Source organism: Equus przewalskii, chromosome 29 (assembly GCF_037783145.1).
Source record: "Equus przewalskii isolate Varuska chromosome 29, EquPr2, whole genome shotgun sequence".
NCBI classification, from domain to species: Eukaryota; Metazoa; Chordata; class Mammalia; order Perissodactyla; family Equidae; genus Equus; species Equus przewalskii.
In genome coordinates, this window is record NC_091859.1 from 40,608,053 (window position 1) to 40,626,011 (window position 17,959).

Consider the following 17,959-nt stretch of genomic DNA (forward strand, 5'->3'; position numbering starts at 1 on the left):
AATATACACTTAAGAATGAATTTTATTTTATGAAACTTATACTGGGGTAAAAAAAGTTTTTAAAAACATAGAAAATGGGGGGCTGGGCTGGTGGCATAGTGGCTAAGTTCACATGCTCCATTTTGGCAGCCTGGGGTTTGCCTCAAGCAAAAAGGAGGGATTGGCAACAGATATTAGCTCAGGGCCAATCTGCCTCACCAAAAAAAAAAAGGGGGGGGTGGTCAAAGGACCTGAACAAACAATTGTTGGCAATGGAACTACACATAACTTTTAAACATGAGAAACGTGCAACCTCAACAGCAATCAAGGACACGCAAATCAAAACAACCACCAGGAACTCTGCTTTCACCCATCAGATGAGCAAGGATCTAAAACTGGCACGTTAAATACTGGGAAAAGGCAGTCTCGTGAACCTCGCTCATAAGAATAAATTAACACCTTTCTGAAGTGCATTTTAGCAGTACGTAATGTAAACCTTAGAAGTGTTCAAACCCTTTGACTCAAGGGTTAACAAAACATTATGCAGCCATTAGCAATTAATTTCAAAGGTTTTCTTAATGATATAAAACTGCTCCTGATAGAATATACCGTGAGAAAACAGAACATGATTTATACTCATATGGTCTCAACTCCGTTAACTATGTACGGAGCATGTGTACACACATACACAAAAACTTCTGGAAGAAAATATACCAAAATATGAACAGTGGCTATGTCTGGCTATTACAATGATGGGTAATTTATTTTTTTCTTTATGGTTTCCCCTATTTTCCAGTTTGAGCCTGTACAGCTTTTATGGTCAACACAAACAAACACAATTTTCAAAAAACAGAATCAGCACATAATTTTGCTAGAAATCACATGAGTAACCATTATTAACCAAAGTCACAAAGATAGATATAGATAATTATTTTTACTCTTAAAAAGGCCCCAGGCAGGGCTGGCCTGGTGGAATAGAGGTTAAGTTCACACACTCCACTTCAGTGGCCCAAGGTTTTTGGGTTCAGATCCCGGGCACAGACCTACCCACCATTCATCAAGCCATGCTGAGGCAGCACCCCACATACAAAACAGAGGAAGATTGGCAGAGATGTTAGCTCAGTGACAATCTCCCTCACCAAAAAAACAAACAAACAAACAAAAAAAGCCCCAGGGGCTCCTTTTATTGCCTCAGGCAGCTATGCTTCTGCATTCTGATGTGGGAGCCCAATATCATTCCCAATCCATCTCTCCCATCCCATGAATCCTGGTAGAGATTTATAGCTGCATGTGACACCATCTGTGGGGAAGGGAGAAGAAACATATCAATTTGTGACACTCTTCCAAAAGACTCCCAAATCCAGTCAACAAATGGGTACTGTCAGAGGAGGCAGCAAGGAGAAACAGGCTGAGAGACTAATCACATGAGCCACAGGGACCAAGAACTAGGGACCAAGAAGGCTCAGCCAGGAGGAGAGTGGTCTGAGCTGGAAGGATGGGCAGACCTGCGACGGGGCGGACGGCAATGATAAAAGACAAAAGGAGGCTGTAACAAGGGCGAGAAATTAACCGCCTCACCGGCTGACTCCTTCTTCTGTTTAGGCCCTAAATGCTAATAACCCCCATCTCACTTCTCTACCCACATGCCCTCCGCTGGCAACCTCCCCCCTTCTTCTGGCTTTAGATGCCATCTATGCCCATCTGCATGCTGTCGATGCTCAGATTTATATTTGTAGCCTGGACTTCTCTGAGCTTCCAACAGCATACTCGACATCAATACTTAGATTTCTCACAAGCATCTCGAACTTAACACATCCAGGAGTAACCCCCTGATTTCTGTCCGCTAACCTGTTCTCCTCGCTCCTGTCTTCAAATAGACTAGGTTCCCTCTTCTGTGAAGAGCCCCGCATGGCGCTGCTGGCCTGGGGTGCTCTTCCTCCCACATGAACACAAGGTGGCCGGTGCTCTGCAGGTTTGCCCCATATGGCAGCCTTCCTTTCCTCGTCTCTGATGCCTTGGTGCAGAGCTCATCTTAAATGCCACCTCCCCAAGAAGTCTTCCGTGACTGTCCCATCTGGGGTGGCTCTGCTCCTGCTATCCTCTGTCCCCCAAGCCTATCTCATTCATGGCCCACATCGAGATTTCTAATTGGTTTATTTGTTTCTGATATAAATAATGTGTTGGTAAGAAAAAAGCTCCTTCAATGATTCCAGCATCCTCTTCTCCAAACCCACCAACACTGCATTTCTAAGGATCTTCTGAAGCGAGATTCTGGGGGCCCCACCAGGAGCCACCAAGGACGGCAGCCATAGGGTCAAGCTTCACAGGTCACAGAAGGGAAACAGGACACAGGGTGGACTCACCAATAAAATAGAAATCCCCCAGAAAGCCAAATAAATTCTGGGGGAGAGAGGGAAGGTGCGGATGACCAAAGTACGTGAGACAGAGGCTCGAACTGCTTCATGTAGGAATGAAAGGAAACGATGGTGTGGGGCTTGTCGAGCCTCTGGCCGCACTGCCACTGCCCTGTCCGAGCGGCTCCCTTGCTGGATGGGTGCTGCCACCCCGCCTCCTCCCTGTCAGAAGGAGCCCTTACTCTCACTTCCCACAACAATCGTTCATCTCACCAGCTTAGTGTGAGTCGTGCGCATGCACACCTACTGCCGAGCTTATAGGCACGTCCCAGTGGTTCTCTTTTCCTGAGATGAGGGCATGCCAGTAACTGCAGGTGGGGCTACTTCCGGGACAACAGCTGTACTTGACCAGAAAACAAAACCGTTTCCATGCTTTAACTTTGTTATTGGTAAATAATAAATCACTTGCAACACATTGCACTTTTCACAACATATCACCCAATCCACCGTGCCGTGACACGGGAATTCAGAGCCATGGGTCTGGGAGAAAAGAGGCGAGGGCCTGAAGTGGACTGGTGGCAGTGGGAGCACAGAGGTGAGCCAGACACATTGCTACGATGACCACTGAGGGCAGCATTGTTCTGCAGACAAAATGAGTTTGGGAAATACTGCATATCCCCTTCGTGGATATTCATGGTGTTCAGTTAACATGTTAATAGCTATGAATATCCTACAGACAAGAAACCTACTTGACATTTCCCAAATGTATTTAATGTTGGAACCTGTTTTTAGCATTCCAACTGCACTTGAAAATATTCTAGAGAAACATCTATTCTCAATTAAATTGTACTGAGAATATAATTATTGGGTAGGAAATAATGAATAACAAGTGAAAGTAAGAATCACATGAACAGGGTGTTTTTTGCAGATTTCATACACATTTCAGAACATTTGAGAAGCATGCTGGTTCCTAGCCGCCAGGGTGTTAAAACACCACCCAGAGATGCCTCCCGACTTGCAGTCCGCCCTCCCATGACCTGGCTCGCCATCTTCGCTCTCTACCACAGGGATGCGATGAAGAAACCACCCGTGCTGGGTCTTCTGCGCGCCCCTCCAGCTCCTCTCTTCACCCGGCCTTCTCCTCCACGCTCTGCGCCCAGGGCTGACCTCTGCAGACTGTATTATTTGGGTTCTCTTGCCCTCGGCTTCTAGCTAGGTTCATTGGTGAGAGGCACTGAAACCTGAGAAGGGGTTAAAAGACAGCTTGGGGTATGTATTCCCCCGGCGGCTTCTGTCGGGCCACTGACAGTGACCGATTCTCTACCAAAGCTCTTACCGGGAAACCTTCTCCCACGGCGACAGCTCGGGAGTGCTCACACAGTGTCACAGCGTAATCAGGGCGTTCCGACCCACAAGGATGCCTGGCACTAGTTAATCGACCAAGGGTCCTTAGGAAAGACTAAAGTGCTGCCTGATACGTACAGAATATATAGAAAATTCTGGGTCTGATGGGCAGAAGCCTGACTTGAGTCATTAACGTTGGATTCACAGCCTCTTGCCCAGGTCACAGACCTGAACCAGTTCACAAACCCAGAGCTCCTCAGTCATAGGGGTCTGGATATCTTAGAGGACAACCCTGCGAGGCAGCCATAGACACATACTGAGAATTTCCCTTTGAATCTTGCCCAGAGGGTCCAAAGAATCTTCATTCAAACCTTGCCCAAAAGATCCTTCAGCCATTTACCAAGGTGGCTATGCATTAAGGGAAGGAAAATACCTAGACCATTCATGGTCATTAGACAGTAGCTCTGAACTATGATAACCCCTGGAAAACCAACATGCCAGCATGGTCTGTTGGTCAGAGTGGAGGCTTCTGGAGGTGACCAACAGAGCCCAAGTCCATTTCACAGTGGATCCAGAGAAAATACAGACTCAGAGAAAATACTGGTTACTTCTCTAGGCTCAGAATACACAATGGGCATAAATACTCCTAGTCACTGCCGAATCCTCACATTGGTTCTCTGGTCCATGGAGCAAGGGCTATGACGGTCGGAAGGACCCACAGAAGACTCAACCCTTCACAAAAGAGTAAACAAAAAGTAGTACCACTCCCCTGGAGTAAACGCAGAGATGGTGCATTTGACTTCTCCATAGTCCCATTCAAATCTGCTGTCTGCTGATGCAAAAGCTACTTAGGTATTGGAAAATGACTGTGCATTATTGCAAATTTAATCAGTGATGATGCCAGTCACACATGCAAATCGACATAGCCCCTGGCATCTGGTATGCAGTGATAGTCATAGAAAATGCTGATTTTTCCATTCCTATCAGCAGATAGGAATTTCCCTTTACACAGCAGGGAGATCAATATACCTCCACAATCTTATCTCAAGGTTATCTCCACTCACCTGCTTTCTGCCTTAAGGTAATGTGAGGGAGCTCAGATCAAGGCTTGCCCAGAGGGTTCTGCTTGCACAGTTATGATGCGCTGTAAGCATCACACTGGCGGTCATCCTGATGATATTATTAGATTAACTAGATCTAGTGAGGAGGCAGAGGCCTCAGAAACATATGTGTGTGTCAGAGCGAAGGAGATAAAGCCCATGGAAAGTTAGGGGCCTGTCATTCTGCTATTTTCTGGATCCAGAGGTCTGAGGCGTGTTGGAATAGTCCCTCTGAAGTGAAAGACAAGTTGTCAGGCCGTGTGCCACCCATCACAAAGAGAGGCACAAGCTAGAAGCCTGTCTCTGACTTTGAAGACAACATTGTCCTGCTATTCGGATCCAGCTTTGGATACCTCACGAGGTTGCCAGTTTTGGGTGGGGCAAAGAGCAAAAAAAAAGCAGCTGACAAGACCCAGGCTACAGTGTAGACTGCTGTCTCACCACAGAAAATAAGCACAGCATGTAAAGGTATTTATGGCCCAGGTAAGTGCCCACTAGACAGCATCCCTGGTGGGCAACAGGAGGAGAGGGCACCTGGCATGCCAGTCAGTCATCTTCCCCAGGCAACTCGGTGCTTCTTCATGGGCTTCCACACAAAGCGGTCACGGAGGCAGGGACGGAGGCTGGGCATTGTTTAAAAATAGGGACGTCTCATCACTAAAGCTGAGCCCGCTACTGCCCAGTTAAGGACCCAGCCTGCCAAGGGCAGCACTCCACTGACGACCTTATCCACTGCTGGGCAACCCTCTCCTTCAGCTATCCTCTGTGCTCCTTTCAGTAACTGCTCCCTCTCTTTCCCCTTCAGGCCTAGAGCAGATAAATGCTTCCCCATATACTGACGTCACTTAATCCTGCCCCCACTTAGGTAAAAGATCCTTCAACAAACCCACGTGCCATCTCGTTTCTGCCTGGCCCCTGACCAAGGATGTCAGGATTCAGAAGACCACAGAGGATGCAGAAGAGCTCCGTCACCCCACAGCCCCCTGCTGCTGCCCCGCTCGAGCACAGCCTCGCCGGCCCAGCCCTGGCAACCTCAGACCTCTCCTCCATTCCTATTATTTTATCCTTTCCAGAATGTCATATAAATAGAAGAGATCCTAGATGCGTGGGTTTAAAAGTATTGGGCAATAACTGAAAATACATCCCAGGGTATTGTTTCTACACTTCCTATAATTTGGGCTAAATGGCTTATTTCTTCTGTTTGCATGGCTTCTGCCAGGTTACTAATGTTCCCAGCGTGAGTGGGAGAATTCTCCCCAGGAGATGCTTCTGATGAAGACCTGCTCACATGACAGATGGACGAAGGACAGTCTCTGGTGAATACTCAAGTCACAGCAAGTGACAGCATTTATCCCAGCCTCTCGACTGTCCCTCAAACCTCATTCTTCATGTTTCAATGCAGGTTTTATTTTGAATAGATCTATTTTAATAAAAGACTGGGCAACACTGAAAAGCACAGCGTGTTAGTAATAAAGGTCAAGTCAGCTGTTCAATTAAAGACTACCGTTACATTAAAAAAGAGAGAGAGAAAGTAGCTTCTAAAGTCTCTAAAATATCATTTGGATCAAGATTTTATGCCTCATTACCAAGCTGTTAGGGTTTTAATTTAGGCCTGAAACCTGCAGTATTTAAAAAAATATAACAAACTCCAAAAGATACCTATGTTTTTCTGTACTATCCATTAATAAATTGGATAGTAAGAATAATTTCTCAAATCATTTTGTTAAGTGTAAGAATTTAGATTTTATTTTACTTCCTTCTTTATTCTTTCCTGTATTGTTTGCCTTAATAAAAGAAGAATGTTGGGGCCAGCCCAGCGGCGTAGTGGTTAAGTTCACGCACCCCGCTTCAGCGGCCTGGGGTTCACAGGTTTGGATCCCAGGTGCAGACCTACACACTGCTCTTCGAGCCATGCTGTGGTGGTGTCTCACACACAAAAGAGAGGAAGATTGGCACAGACGTTAACTCAGGGACAATCTTCCTCACAAAAAAAAAAAAAAGCGTGTGTTTTAAAATTTATTTCTTCAATTAAAATGCAGTAAAATGAACTGTTTCTTTTGGTGCACACTCTTATGAGTTTTAATATGTGTATGGACTTGTGTGCCCACCACATTCAGGATACAGAACAGCTCCGTCACCCCACATCCTCCCTCATGCTACCCTCTGAGGTCACGTTCTCCCTGCCCTTGGTCCTGGCAACCACCGATCTCTTCTTCATTCCTAATGGCTTCCTTTTACCAGAATGTCATATAAATAGAATCCTACGCAGCAGCAACCTTTGAGACCAGTTTCTTCCACCGTGGAATATCTCTGAGATTCATCCATGTGTATGCAGCAATGGTTCAGTCCTCACCGCCGAGAAGTGCTCCATTGTATGAATGCACCAGTGTGCTTAAGCAGCCATCTACTCAAGTCCACGTGAGCTGGGCCCAGTTTGGGGCAATTATGAATAGAGCTGCTATGAACATTCAGGTACAGGCTTTCTAGTGAACTCTTAAATCATTTTTTAAATACAAAAGTCATACAGAATTTTCCCAGTGCAATCAGGGACTCATGCTGGTAAGTTAACAAAAATATTAAACCTAAACTTAGAAGATGGATTATGGTTCCCTGTGATGCTGTGAGTGTGACCGTCAAGGGGAGTCAAGGGCGTTCACTTCTAGCAATACCAGGTCTCCTAACTGTGTCACCTTCTCGGGGGCTTTAGAGGACAGCAAAGGAAAGAGGGACATCAGCACCACCCCGGGGCCAGGCCCACCCCCAGTGCCACTCGCCGCAGGACACCAGTCCCGCCTCCAATGCATTTTCCATAGGCCCCTGCTTCCATGGTAAGAGCCAGGAATTCTCTCTTCTTAGGCCTTACCAGTGCTGAGTCCTCAACAATCACCAGCTAAATTCAGCAAATAGGTGAGAAACAAGTAACGGTGACAGTTTGGGGAGCCCAAGGTTCTCTCTAAGTATATAACAGAAGATAAAAGGGCAACTGGATGGACAATTGTAGACAGAACACTATACGGAAACATCCACGGACAAGAGAAGTCTAGACTGATGGAGTACAGTAGAAACACTCATTGGACCAAATCATGGATAGAATTTAACATACGACAAGGCAGACATCAAAAACAAGCGGGAAAGAAAGGATCATTTAACAAGTGGTGATGGCAAAATAGATGATCTATTTCAAAAAAATATTTTAATTTGGATACTTACCTTACGTCAGGATGGATTCAAGTGTTTTGTTTTCAAAGAATAAGAAAGACAAGCTAAGTAGGAAAGAATTTTTATCAAGCCTGGGTAAGAATGATGATTTATAGCTTTCTAAGCAACAGAAAACATTCCAAAAGAAGAAGATTAATGCATTTGATTATATTAAAATGTAAACTCTGAAACAATGAGGTATCACGTGAATGACAGGGAAATAGCAATCCGGAAAAATCGCTGCAATGCCTACGACAGAAAAGGGTTATCTGGTGATAATTATCTAACTATGAAAAATTATTAACCAAAAAGTGATAAAACTGACTTAAAAAACCATCAGTGGGGCCATGAACTCATTAGGACACAAAGAGGCTTCACGTCAGGGGAGACACGATCTGTGCACAGGCTCATGGAAATGTCCAACCTCAACACCCCTCCAAGGATATAAATTAAAACCATCACAAGGCACCATTTCACACCTCCTAAGTTATCAATATTTTAAAATGACATTAATATGCTGGAAAGAATATGAAACCAGAACACTCACACAATGCTGATGGCAACGTCAACTGCCACTATCTTTAGAGAGAACAATTTGGCAATCCTTATACAAATTCGTGAAATCGTTCACACTCCGGCCTTGGGTCTGACCTTTAGAAACACACTGTGAGAAAGAAGCGCCCGCCAAAGGGAAAGGCAAGTGCCTGCGGATGGGGCCTCTAGCAGCAGGGACGACGCCATCCCCCAGAGCCTGCCTGCGACCCGCACCCACTAGAACCCCAGTCCTGCCCGGGCCCGGGCCTCCTCTCCTCCCCACCTCTCGCCCCTCTTGCCCAATTGCCAACTCGGCTCCAGGCACGCTGGCTTCTGCCCCAGAATGGGCCACATGGGGCTCTTCCCGTGGCTGCTCCCCCGACCTCTCGGGTCTCTGTGAAACCTCGCCTTTTCAGGGAGGCCTTTCCAGAGCATTCCTGACTAGCCTGAGCTCCTCCCTGTTATTCTCCATGACAGTCCTTGCTGATTCTCTTCACAGCACCCCTTGCACTGCATGTTTTATTTCTTTTTTTTTTTTTTAAAGATTGGCACCTGAGCTAACAACTGTTGCCAATCTTTTTTTTTTCTGTTTTATCTCCCCAACCCCCCCCACCCCCACATAGTTGTATATCACTAGTTGCAGGTCCTTCTAGTTGTGGGTTGTGGGATGCCGCCTCAATGTGGCCTGACGAGCAGTGCCACGTCCGCACCCAGGATCCGATCCCTGAGCCACTGCAGCGGAGCGCGAGAACTTAACCACTCAGCCACGGAGCCGACCCCGTATGTTTTATTTCATTACTGACACGTTCATTGATTATCAGTCCCCCCAACCCCGCCCCACCTGGCGGGTAAAGCTCTTTGAGGGCGGGGATCATGTCTTATTCTCCAATGAGCTCCTAGTCTCTAGCACAGTGCCTGGTACATAATAAGTGCTCAAGAATTGTTTGTTGACTGACTGACTGAAGAAATGAACAAACAAACATATGTAAAATTTTAAGAACCTAAAGACTCAAGTGATGGTAAATGGTTGAAACATTCTGGCATATAAAATTAAAGAGCCCTAACAATTGATCGTGACCGCATCAGACCAGCCCCTTTGAAAATGCTGTTTGCTTTCTCTGGATGCAATGTCTCTCTCCAACTACCCATGTAGGAAATTCCCGTTTGCCTCTCACAGGTTTAACTTTGTTCTGTTTACTCTTTGAAGACTTTTCTAACTTCTTAGCCAGCATGAATACATTAAAGAGAGGTTTCTGGCATCATAGGGAATCTCCCCACGACCTCCTGGTCTAATCACACAGAAATATATCAAATATATCAACAACCACTGGGATAAATATATCAATAAGTTATTTTAAACATACAGCTGAAGTTGAAACAAGAAAGGGAAATCCACAGGAGCTAGAAGCAGGGAGGGAACCCATTCTGGAGCAGTAAGATCCTGAGTTATTTCCACAACCTCCAGGGTTTACCAGACTGGACAGAGCAGTGCCTGCTAATGGCAGCCCTGGGATTTAAGGTAGGCTCTGAGGGCGGGGGTTTTAATGTCCAGTGGGGTTAGGAGACCTGGGATTGTGCAAGACTGGGAGTAGATATGGCACAGCTGAAAAGAGCTAATGAACCAAAACCGATTCTAGGAAAATAGTCAGAATGCAGCCCAGAGAGAAAGAGACATGGAAAATAAAAAGAGAGACTAAGAGACATGGGAAATGGAATAAGAAGGTCCATCATATATCTAACACGAGTTCCAGAAGAAAAGACCAGTGAGAACAGGGTGGAGTCAACATTCAAAGAATAATAGCTGAGAACGTTCTAAAATCCATGAAAGAGACTAATCCTCAGAGTGAGACAGTATGGGTCGGGAAGGTTAAATAAACAGACATCTTTACCAAGACACATTGTAGGGAAACTGTAAAATAACCAAAATAAAGAGGAAATCTTAAAGGCAACCAGAAAAAGAAAAAAAATCACCTATGAAGTATTGGCAATTAGACAGCAGACTCTCAACAGCAATGGTAGAAGCCAGAAGACCATGAAGAACGTCTTCAAGGTGCTAAGAGAAGATAAATCTCAAACAAGAATCCTATTCCCTGTGAAATCTTCATTAAAGAACGAGGGGGAAATGGACATTTTTGAAAACAAAGACTGAGCTTACCACTCACAGGGCCTTACTAAAAGACCATCAAAGGATGCACTTCAGGAGACTGACCTCAGAAGGAACGAGTGGCATTAAGAAGCAGCCTGAGCAAACAGCCTGGTAAACAAGGGAAAAGCTAAACAAGCACGGACCGTTTTAAAAAAATAATAATAATAATGACAAATTCAGGTCCTGTCAAAACAAGGCCGGAACAAACCCTAACCAGTGGTAACACGGTAAGTTGAAGGTGCCTGTTTTATTCAGGACAGTAGAACATTGATAAATAATTTAGAACACATGTTCAAAATTTAAGGGTAACCTCTATAAGAATAGAAATAGAATGTTTAAGTCTCAAGGCAGTGGAGGGAAAAAGAGTGATGAGGAAAACGCTGACAGGACCAAACACAATAGAGAAAGAAAAAAGAAAGAGTGGGGGAAATCAGAGAGTAAAAAATACAGTGGCAGGTGGGGCTGGCCCCGTGGCCGAGTAAGTTCGCGTGCTCTGCTGCAGGTGGCCCAGACATGGCACTGCTCATCAAATCACGCTGAGGCAGCATCCCACATGCCACAACTAGAAGGACCCACAACGAAGAATCTACAACTATGTACCGGGGGCTTTGGGGAGAAAAAGGAAAAAATTAAATCTTTAAAAAAAAATAAAATACAGTGGCAGGGGCAGAGAAATCCAAACATTATCCATCACAATGAACGGAAAAAGACTACAGTTGACCGTTACAGAGGCAAAGATTTTTAAAATATAGATGTATGCTATTTTACGAGAAACACACCTAAACATGACAACAAAAGAGTGAAAATGAAAGGTTGGGTAAAGATAGACCTGACAAATACTAATCAAATGAAAACTGGTGAGTGTTTTACTACTAGACACGACAGACCATGGACACGAGAGGGGAAGGGGGAGCGGTAATTACAGGGGAGCACTGACCAGGAAGATGCGACAACCCTTCACTCACAGGGTGCGCCCCTGGAGCCATATGTAATTTATGATTCACAGTCCTAGCACTTGGGCGTTCATCTCACTGCTGCCTGTTGTGCCCTGTTCCACTGGGAATTCTGGGCAAATGCAACAAACGGCACGACTCAGATCCCCCTGGGTCCCTGGCCAGAACAGGGTGTACACCAGCATGACCCTGGCCCCCTTAGCCTCCTAATTTGCTCACTCTATGCGCCCACCATAGTCTTCATAGCCACCGTCACTCTGGTAAGCCACTCTGGCTTGGGACCATTTGTTATTTATTTCTGCATTCTTAGCACTTCCCACAATGTCTGGCAGAGAAAAGCACTCAATATGCATCCATTAAAATTATAATTTTGAAGACTATGAAGCCAATATGAAGAATGTCTATAATATGCATTCCTATTTAAAAAGCACAATATAAAACTGTAGATGCACTTTGATTGCAAACATTTAAAAATTATAAATGTATACGGATACAAAGTGGAAGACAATGTGGAAAAATGAAAACAGTAAATTTGTTATGCAAGGTGGATGGTGACTTTTTGGTTTTGATGTTTATTATTGCTCCTATTACTTGCATAATTTTGAAAATGAATTAAAAAAGAATTGGTTATATAACTTTTAGCTGTCCAAGAAAGTAATTTCTAAAAAACTTCATCATCTATAGGCAGGACAACGGAGCTGTTTTCTAAGCCATGGAAATATTTACTCCTAGGGCCAAATTTCGCTTTTCACTCTAGAAGCCGTGGTGGTAGTTACAGTGATTCTCTCTGGACAGAGACAGAGACGAGAAGGAAAGAGGAGTGCGAGGGAAAATGGATCCAGCTTAATCCTGTCTTCCTTCTCCTTCTCTCGTGCCTTTCCCTTCTAGGCAAGCCCGAGGAGTCCCCCAGTTGTCCAGGTTTCACAAGACAATCTTTCTACTAGCCTCAACCCTACTCCCTCTGAGAAAAGGGTCTCTGAGTTATCTGGACAGGAAACCAGGTAAATCAAAGACAGTATTCCTTGCCCAGAGCTCAGTCTATAGATACCATTTCCAACTGAAAGGAAACAGGGATCCTTGGAGAAATGGCTGACTCCACGTTGGGGGCACGAGATATAGCAGAAGAGCCTGGAGCTTTTTGTCACCCCAGAAAGCAAGAGAGTTACTAGAGACTATTAGGGTCACAACAACAGGACTCAGGAGCCAAGACAAAAAGGCTCCCCCTGGTCAAGAGGGAGCAAATTCAGCATCAATGAGAGTAATAACCATAATGAATTGAAACACGTCAAATACGTTTACATTCATGAGTTCATGATAATATTTTTTAAGGAAAATCACTCATTGCTCACTTTTGGAGGATGCTAGGGAACCCTGAAAGTACCAAGTGAAGGCAAAGAACCAAGGACAGCTTGCCCTCTCTGTACTAACTGTCTCATTGTTACCAAATAGTTGGAGAGGGCAGTTTTCATTGCAGAAGTACTCAAACCAAAAATGAGCCGTGGACGTCAGCACTTTCCAAGCCCTAGCGAATTAATGGATATAGGTGTGGTCAACAATGGCTACTAACAGCACTAAAAGGGAGACAACTAGTCCATATTTCTATGCTTGTCACCACCTATGAAGTATTCTTGCCAAAAAACTGCACATGAGTTTGGATGTCTACCACTTCAGGGGGAGGGGGCTGAGGGACATGGGAGAACACATGGAATGTCGCTGTGGGCTGCAATCAGTCAGACAGAGATTGTAAGAAACTCCAGATAACGAACAATCGAACTTCTACAGACACATCATAACAGAAAAATTAACAAATAGAGAGGGACCCGATTGATTCAAAAAGAATTGCAGCAAATCAGTCAGTTGCAATGTACAGGTCTTTCTTGGATTCCAAATCAAATAAATTGTAAAAGAAAATATGAGACAATGTTAAATTTGATCCCTGACCGGATAGTATTATTAATGATAATTCTACTAGGTGCAAAAGTGGTATTTTCACCATGTTTTGAAAAAGAGGTCTTATCTTTCAGAGAGACATAGTGAGAACTTTTCAGTGGAATATGATGTCTGGTATTTGTCTCAAAAATATCTGGAGCTGAGGAAAAACGGGCAGGAGCAGAAATGAAATGATTGACCGTGAGCGGAACGTTGAAGCTGGGTGGTGGGCACATTAGTCGATTCGTTACATTATTCTCTTTACCTCTGCATGTGTTTGAAATTTTCAATAAAAAAGTCTAAAACATTAATAAAAAATAAATGAAGCTGTTCCTTCTTCTCCTGGTTGATGTTTGGGGAAAAAGATGTCAGGGAAACAATGGGACGCTTACCTTTTCATTAACTGGATAAAAATTCTCCTGGGTAATTGGTACACAAAGGTGTCGAGGACGACCTTCAGGTAATTCAAAGAGACGTGGCCGGCTTTGGAGGGGTCACCTGCACTCAGGGCCTTCTCCACCTTTTCGTAAGACTTGGAAAGCTGCAAAATTAACACGAGGGGCTGCATTCAGAGAAAGCAACTTCACGGAGCTATGCAACCTTTCTTTTTTTTCTCTACCGAAACCTCGTCACATTTTCCTCTCCAAAAACTGATCAAAAAGGTTACTATGGCATGTACTGAACTTCAAATGTTTAATTGATGAGCTCACTATGAAACAGCATCCCCAGTCACAGCGACTCAGTTGACAAGGCAGACAAGTTTCTCAGGGGAAACCAGCACCTATAATAGCTCTACCTCAAATTTCGGAGCTAAAAATACTCGGTGGGTCTGCCAGTTTGATGCATCTTTCTTAATATACTTTCAAGCTGCTCCTACGGTGAGCCCACGCCACGCTTCCCCTGATGAAGTCAGGCCAATCAAACAACAACGCTGGCAACACTTTATTAAAAATAGAAGCAGCTTTAACAGTAAGCCAAATTATTAATATAAGGATTGCATAAACACAGCACACTTTGAGCATTTCTTTAATTATTCTTTTTTTTAAAGGGGGAATGACAAAGAACCAGGGTGAATGAGCTTTGCGTCTGGGACTTCTAAAATTCGGTAAAGCAAGTTAACCACGGATTTTTATGACTCATAAAAATACCATGAAGATTGGTTTTGCTTCCAAAGGCTTTCCCGCTGTTTATTATTGAGTAATAATATTCTCCAATATTTCCAATACTCTCCACTTTGTCTGAATTCAGTTTTTCCTGCTAACTGGGATAAGAAGATAAACAAAATCACCACCAACTTGGTGGAAAGGGTGACTTTTTAAAAAAGCTGCTGGGACGTGGAAATATATGTACAAGAGTCTCTATCCACTAAGGGAATAAGAAACAGATTCATTAACATTTCCTTTCCTTAGAGTGCACAGGAATATTGGAAATCTAAGGGGAAAATCTCTAAAAATATTTAGAGAATCACAGGGCCTAAGCTTCTTAGAAAGTTGCATAAAATTAACCCAAAATGCAGCTGACTCTGCCCATCTCTCTTTCAGGGAAGCAGGTTGGCTGGGGGAAGATTCTCACAGAAAGAAGCCAGGCCAGACGTGGAGGACGGTTTCAGTGTACTTACTAGATTAATGACATCCACTTTTAATATCTTAATGACATTTGGTCTCCGATAAGGTTTTTTCCAGGGGAGTGTCTCTGACTGTTCAAGAGCTTTTAGAAAAAGAGCAGGGAGTGAAACAGAAACAGTGCCTTTGCAAAAAAAAAATATATATATATATAATCACCTGCAAAGTTTTCATGCCATAAAAAGGGATTAAACAAGAAAATGAATTCATTAAAAGAAAAGCTTGAAGACAAGATGATAAAACAATCTAAGAGATGAGAAGGGGTATTTCAAGGCTAAGAAAATAGAAAACAAAAATAACAATTACAGGACCTAATAAACAAACTAGCATGGCAAGAGAAAGAGACAAGGCTGAAAGTAACATTAACAGTAAAGGAGCGGCTTGAAAGAACCTCAGTGAAGGCAGAGGAGAAAGGATTAAAGCAATGTGAGAGCAGACGAAAGATGAACCAATATAGGGACACCTGGGAATACTGCTGAAGGAAGGAAAGACAGAAAGGAGGAGGGTGGGGAGGAGAGAGGGATGGAGAGAGGCAGAAGATTTTAGTGACACGATACAGGGGAAATTTTCCTGAAGTGAATGAAGAACTGAATCTGGACACTGAAGAGCACACGGTGTCCCAGGAAACTGTGACATACTGCTCCGTGCCAAGACAGTTTAGTTTTGCTTTTTAATTTCAAAGATACAGAAAAAATACTTGAGGCATCCAGGTTAAAAAAAAAAAATCACCTACAAGGGAAAAAAAAAATCAGTTGACCTCAGGCTTCCTCTCAAAAAAACCCAATGCCAGAAGACAATGGAAAAATACTTATAACATTTTGAGGAAAAGAAAGTACGTTTAGGCTATCTTTTAAGAATTATACCCAGCCAAGGCCTTGTTCTGGTAAAAAGGCAGATAGTCTCAAAAATGGGAAACAAAGGGAATAAAGCACCCATGAGCTTTTCTTAAGGAAATTACTTGACAATGAAATCCATCCAACCAAAGAATAAATCAAAATAAAAAACTCTGAAAGGGATAAACCATGGTAAGCATTGAATATAGTGATGCGCATTAAATCCATGTAAATATAAAACGAAGGCAAACAACTAGGGGAATTAGGGTAACAGCACAGAATGTAAATATCCCAAACGCTGACTAAAAACAAAATATGAACAGTGAAAATTGTGAGGTGGGAAGAGACCCAGGAAGAGCCAGTCACGAGTTTCATAGCAGAGAGTCAGCCCGCACTGCCTGTAACTGAGACTTCCTTCAGAAATACCATAATTTCTCCTACTCTTGATGGTTTTCTTAACTCTCTTCTGTTCTCAAAGTCCCTTTGTGGACCTAATATCTCTTGTGGTATAGAAATATTCATCCAAAGTTCAGAAGCATCTTCGGCTTCACTTGAGGACAGCATTGTGAGCAAGGACGCAGGGTTTAAACTTGGCTCCAGGATTGACTGGCATGGTGGCCTTGGGCAAGTCATCAAACCTCTTCGTGCCTCAGTTTCCTCAACTTGAAACTGGGATATTCATAGTGCCTAACTCATGGAGCTGCTGTGAAGACTGGAAAGGGGGTCACTTACAGCGCTGCCTGGCACACAGGCACCCAAAGAGGGTTCATTATGAGGGTGAGGATGACATTTCTTTACTTCCAGTAAATTCAACGACATTTAAATTAAATATGCCTGATTTGTAAAAAGGAGCATGATTCTCTTCTTAGAACATTATTTCTATCTATGTACCCACCCACCCCCCACCAATGCAGCCATCCTTCTATACATATGACTAAAGACAGGCCCGGAATTATGTTCACCAAATGTTGCCTGTGATTATTTCTGGGTGGTGGATTTTGAATAATGTACTACTTTCTTCTTTGTACTTTTCAGAGTTGCTTACATTTCTTGTAATGATCATGTATTATGTAAGGGTCATGTTTTTATGAAAACAATAAATTCATTAACAACAACAAAAGAAAACGAGTTTTACCAATTTACTAACAGTATATTCAAGTGCTCACTTCTCCAATACTCTTAGCAACATTGACTTTTGTTAATTTTTTTCTCACCGACAATTTTCTACTGAAAATTTTATATTAATAGTTTATAAAATTTCTACTTATGTTAGGAAGGGCTATTATTTATCTGTCGTTTACGTTGACATATTTTGCCAAGTTTACCACTTGTTTATACAAACTTTTGCTATACAAAAGCTTTTTCATTGTAACATGGTCAAATTTATCAACGTGGTCAAATTTATCAATCTTTTTCTTTATGGTTTTGGGGCTTTACTTCATGCTTAAAAAAAAGTCTAAATTTCAAGATTAAAAAATTCTCACCCATATTTTTAAATTTAAATAGTTGAGGCATACAGAATTTATTTTGGTGTGAAGAGTGGAAGGTTATAGGCTTTTTTTCTCTAAATGGCTGGCTAGTGAATTATCCCAATAATAATCATCGAATACTCCACTCCTTGTCCCCACTACACTTTATTGGAGCGCCTCCCAGCATATGCTGAATTCACATATAAATATTAGTTCATTATCCAACTACTGTTTTAAGTCAATTTGAACGTCCATTGCCGCATCAGTGCTATATTGTTTTAATTATTATATCTTTATAAAATACATTTTGTATGATAGAATAAGCCCTCTATTATAACTTTTCAAAAGAAAAAAAATATATATATACATATATATACACACATTCTCCATCCAGACATAGCCAGAGCAGGCGTTAATACTTAATCCTCCAATCCAAGAACTAAAAAAGATCACTTCATTTACTTGAGTGCTCCTTTATTTTACTCAATAAAGTCGTAT

General features: G+C 43.0%; 1 protein-coding gene across 6 annotated transcripts in view; it reads right to left on the reverse strand.

Moving 5' to 3' along the window:
• Positions 1–17,959, reverse strand: part of EFCAB6 (EF-hand calcium binding domain 6) — a 231,704-nt gene that overhangs the window by 137,395 nt on the left and 76,350 nt on the right. For all 6 annotated transcript variants that reach the window (XM_070600030.1, XM_070600034.1, XM_070600028.1 and 3 more), the window contains exon 11: positions 13,930–14,078. In XM_070600030.1, the coding sequence (XP_070456131.1) occupies positions 13,930–14,078 (149 nt within the window). The remainder of the gene's footprint in view (positions 1–13,929; positions 14,079–17,959) is intronic.